Below are 4,493 nucleotides of genomic sequence, written 5' to 3' on the forward strand. Positions count from 1 at the left end.
GCCCAGGACAGCTGGGGGTGGGTAGCTGGGGCTGGGCAGGGGCCGCCCTAGCTTGGGGCCCAAGTCCTTGTCCCCCGCCAGCAGCGCCTTGCAGTTCTTGTTCTTGGGGGAGGTCACACCCTCGTGGTCCAGCTTCACCAGAAACTCGCCGCCCACCCGCCGCCGCCCGCCCTTCTCGGCCTCCGCCCGCTCGGCCTTCTTGGCCCGCAGCAGCTTGTGGGCTCCCCCAGGCAGGCCGGGGCCCGCCCCGCCCAGCCCCGCTGACGAAGGGAGAGTAGGCGCTGGCCAGGCTGCTGAAGGAGTCGGCACGGAAGCCATTGCCGAACACAGGTGCAGCCATGCCAGGCATGGGGAACAGGGCTTCACGGGTCCGCGGCCTCTTGGTGCTGCCACTGAGCTGGAAGAGGTTCTGCAGCACCCCTGGCCCTTTGCCCACGGTGCCTGCGGCCACCGCCTTCCGCTTGGTCTGCGCCACGGCCGACCAGCTCAGAAGGGGGCTGCCCCGGCGGCCCAGGAAGTGGTCTGGGGCTCCAGTGGGAGGCTTGGCACCTGAGGTCAGGAGTCCGGCTTCGCCTATGGGGGAAGGCCGGGTACAGTCAATGGCACCCGACTCTCCCTCCTGAACCCCACCTTGCCCTGTGAGCCGCTGAGTGCCCGGACCCGAGGCCTTCCCCAACAGGGTAGTGCCCGCCCTTCCGTAAGTACCAGCTTTATCTTTGTGGACGGATTTCTGCCCGGGGGCCTTGGCGGCTTCGGGGCTGTCCTGGGCTTTGGGGGTCAGGCTGGGGGCTGAGGCTTCGCTGGGCGGGGGCACTGCATTGGGTGCTTTCTTGGTCTTCCGGCAGCTGCTGGACACTAGCAGGGCTGGGGAGGGCTCCGTGCCTGCATAGCATGGGCGGGGGCCTTCAGGACATGCCTGGGGCGGCCCCACCCCTGCCCTGTCCGGGGAGCCTCCCTGTGGGCAGGGCCTGGGTGCTCACACTGGATCTTGAAGTCCGGGGGCAGCAGCCGGATGTTGGAGACGGCGATGTGGCCGGTGTCCCCATCGTCAAACTCCACCAGCACAGAGTCTAGGTCTTCCTCCTCGTCGCTGGAGGTGCCTGTGGATGGGGACGCCCTGAGCACGCAGCCCAGCCTGACCCTGTCAGGCAGCCGCCAGGACGACACCCAGGAGCTGTCACACCTGGACCGGAAAGGGGACAGGCAGGCTCCGAGGAGCCTGACAAATGAAGACCCGGGACAGCTCAGCTCCCAGGTCAAATCTGCCTTTGGAGCAGCCCTGGAGTGACACCTGTTCTGCCTTGGAGCAGTGGCACCATGGCCATCGCCACCTTGCCCGGCACAGGTAGGGCCCAGACCTCTGGGCCACACTGCAAGGCCCCCGAGACTGCTTGGCAGGCCTCCTGCCCGCCACACACACACCCCTGAGCCTCCCCACCCGAGGTGACCCACATCCCCTGCCTTGGGGCAGGGATTCCCCCCCAAGGGAGCTGGTGGCCGTGTGATGGCTGTGGTGACCGCCAGCACCAGGGCCTTGGGTCCCTCTGCTCTGCTCAGTGCCCCAGCTGGGGCCCCCATGGCCATCCCACCGCCCGGCAGGGCAGAGACGCGCCTGGAGGAGGCGGGGGTCCCCTCGGCGTCCTGTGGCCTCACAGGGGCCCTGGTGGGTGCGCACCTCGGACCACGTTGCCAGGGTACAAGCACCGTGACTTCTGGGTCCAGTAGGCGCAGACCCGTGTGCCGGGCGGGAGGAAGCGGCTGGACTGTGGCCGGACATCGAGGACCTGCAGGGAGTGGCGGTGTGAGCAGGCCCGGGCCCCCACGGCCCCCCACGGCCCCCCAGGGCCCCTGGGCAGCACCGGCCTCACCGCCTCCTGCAGCAGCTGCTCCAGGGAATAGACCCTCTGCCGGTTGGCTCTCTCGCCCTCGATGACGATGCTGTAGCTGAGGGCGGCGGGCAGTGTGAGTGGGCTGTGGCCGCAGCGTGGGACTCCCCCTCCCCCCTCGCCCGCCTCACATGTCGGGGGGCTGCAGGGTCCTGACGCTGCCCGCGTACAGCAGGCTGTCCTCCTTGGGGATGAGCACGGGCAGGCCGTCCTGCAGGTCCTCTTCGCGGATGGTGCAGGAGCGCGCTGCGGGGAAGGGTGTGAGTGTGGCTGCCCACGCCCGCCGCCCACCCCGCAGGCTCCCCCAGGCCTGCTCACCCAGGGCAGCGCTCTGCTCGGCAGTCAGGGGGCTGCTGGTCACTGGTGCCACCTCTTCCTCCTCCTCCGAGAAACTGCTGTTGTCCCCAAACTCGAAGTTGTCGTCCACAGCAAAGCTCTCCAGCAAGCGGCTGACTGCGCGGCCCTTGCCCTGGGGGTGCAGGGGGTCAGGTGGAGGCAGGCGGGCTGGCCCACTGGGCTCCCGGGCCGGGGGTGCTACCTGCTTGCCGCTGGTCCTGCTCCTCCCCAGGATGGCCTTGGTGTTACGGGCCGACAGGGCGATGGACAGGGCCCCGTTCTTCCGCTGTGCGTTGGGGGGACAAGGGGCTGAGATGGAGCACAACAGCGTCCCTGCCCATGGCTGGCTGGGGTGTGACTTGGGCCAACCCAGGGCCTGGGACAGTGAGCAAGAGAGAGGGTGGGGCGCCTGCTGACCCTCAGCGCCCTCTGACCCTCGTCACCCTCTGACCCTTGGCACCTGCTGACCCAGGGGCACCCGCTGACTCAGGGGCGCCCGCTGACCTTTGGCACCCGCTGACCCAGGGGCACCCGCTGATCCTCACCCGCAGCGTGGGCGGCAGCAGGGTGCTTTTGCGCGTGGCTCTCTGGAGGCGCTCACTGGCCAGCCTGCTGCCCTCCTCTCGGCAGCCGAAGGCCCGGGGGGGGCTGAAGAGGGTGTCCCTGCGGGCGGTGGTGCCCGGCTCTGCCCGCAGGCCAGCTTTAGCCTTGCCCCCGGCCTTCTTCTTTCCTGGGACACCAGGCGGCTTCCGCCCCGGGGCTCGCTCCAGCTTAGCGCCCACCTTGGCCTTCACTGCCCGCCTTCTGATCTTCACCTCGCTCTCTGGGCTGGACAGGCGGCAGGGCCCTGTGCAAGTGTGAGGGTGTGAGGGAGGGAGGGGGCATGTCGCAGGGTCTGGCTTCCAGCCCTGTCCCCGACCGGCCCCGCCCACCTGCGCCCCCTTACCCAGCAGCCCCTGCCTCTCCTTCTTCTTCTTGGCCTTCTGGTTGGCCTCCATCTTGACCACAGACGAGGGTGAGGGCCCCAGCCCCACCGCACTGGCCCCCGTGTGCAGTAATGCCCCGGGATCTCTCGACGGCACCTCGGCACCCAGGAGGTCCCCACAGTCCTCGCTGTAGTAGCCGCTGCCTGGGAGGGAGGTGAGCGCCCAGTGACTTCGCTGTGCCAGGCTCTGCTCAGGGAACTGACTGTCCGGCGGTGCCGGCCCCAGCCTCCACGCTGTGGGCTGGACGGGCACTATCCTCCCACCCCAATGCCCAGATGGCCCTGCTTCCTGCCCCCAGTGGCACTGCCCTGTTCCCACTCAGGCCTAGGGGCGGGGCGGGAGGAAGCCTCTATTTTTCCAGGCACTCGGTTCTGGACACGTGCGTTTGCTGGGGGACAGGTAGCCCCTCTGGTCAGCCTGGCCGGATGCTGCAGGAGCGGAGGCGGGAGCAGGCGGGAGGCTATTTTTAACCCGTCTTCTAGGGTGCACCCGGGGGCTCTTCTCCCCTCGGCCCTGCCCTGGGAGTGGAACACACAGAGCCCCTGAGCTCTGCTCAGAGACCCCCGCCTCCATCCCAGCCTGTCCCCGGCCCCAGCCACTCCTGGAGGCAGCCACGGCCCCTACACGCCCTCTGCCCTGCCCCCAGGCGGCCATGGCCACTCACACCAGCGACTTGCCTGGCCCCTGGGCCGCGCCCACCATCAGCTGAGCCGGGAACCTGGGTCTCTCCTTGCTGCCATTGCTTTCAGGCTGCGGGTGCCGGGCGGCCTGGGACACCTCGCTGCTCTTGGCTCGGGACAACTTCTTCCGGGTGCGCCCCCCAGGGGCGGCCTCTTTCTGCTGGAAGGGGCTGAGGCCAGTGGGCAGGCCCTTGCTCTGGACCTGGGGCTTCAGTGGAGACACCCTGTGGGCCACTGCCGCTGCCAGCTCGCCCTGGTCGCTGCTGCTCTTGCACCGCGCCTTGTCCTGCAGGTGGGAGGGAGGGGCTGCTACACTCGAGCCGCCTGAGCCGTGGGCCCCTCACCAGTGTCTGGCTCAAACGGGGGCGCATCTGGGCCTGGCCCTCCACAGGGCTGAGGGGGCATCTGACCCGGGGACACAGCTGCCTGTGGGAGCCCAGGCTTCCTGTTCCTCCGTATGCCCATGGCCCACCCTCCTCAGCTGGGAGGCCGAGGGCCAGGTGGCGTGGTGTCTTGGCACTGGCTGTTTAGTCTTCTGAAAGGGTGGATGAAAGTGGAGCGGCCTCAGGACCAGCACATAGTGTAATGGCTATGTTGCTTGCATC

General features: G+C 68.8%; 1 protein-coding gene across 1 annotated transcript in view; it reads right to left on the reverse strand.

The window, feature by feature from the left end:
• The window catches only part of BAHCC1 (BAH domain and coiled-coil containing 1), a 38,629-nt gene that overhangs the window by 4,356 nt on the left and 29,780 nt on the right, over nt 1–4,493 (reverse strand). Inside the window, 12 exon segments of the mRNA XM_014586666.2 lie at nt 205–252; nt 254–573; nt 706–882; nt 981–1,100; nt 1,676–1,784; nt 1,869–1,944; nt 2,018–2,132; nt 2,205–2,355; nt 2,425–2,508; nt 2,768–3,069; nt 3,169–3,351; nt 3,886–4,174. Coding sequence (XP_014442152.1) covers nt 205–252; nt 254–573; nt 706–882; nt 981–1,100; nt 1,676–1,784; nt 1,869–1,944; nt 2,018–2,132; nt 2,205–2,355; nt 2,425–2,508; nt 2,768–3,069; nt 3,169–3,351; nt 3,886–4,174 — 1,974 coding nt within the window.

The sequence above is a fragment of the Tupaia chinensis genome, unplaced genomic scaffold (assembly GCF_000334495.1).
Source record: "Tupaia chinensis unplaced genomic scaffold, TupChi_1.0 Scaffold000159_1, whole genome shotgun sequence".
Lineage (NCBI taxonomy): Eukaryota > Metazoa > Chordata > Mammalia > Scandentia > Tupaiidae > Tupaia > Tupaia belangeri.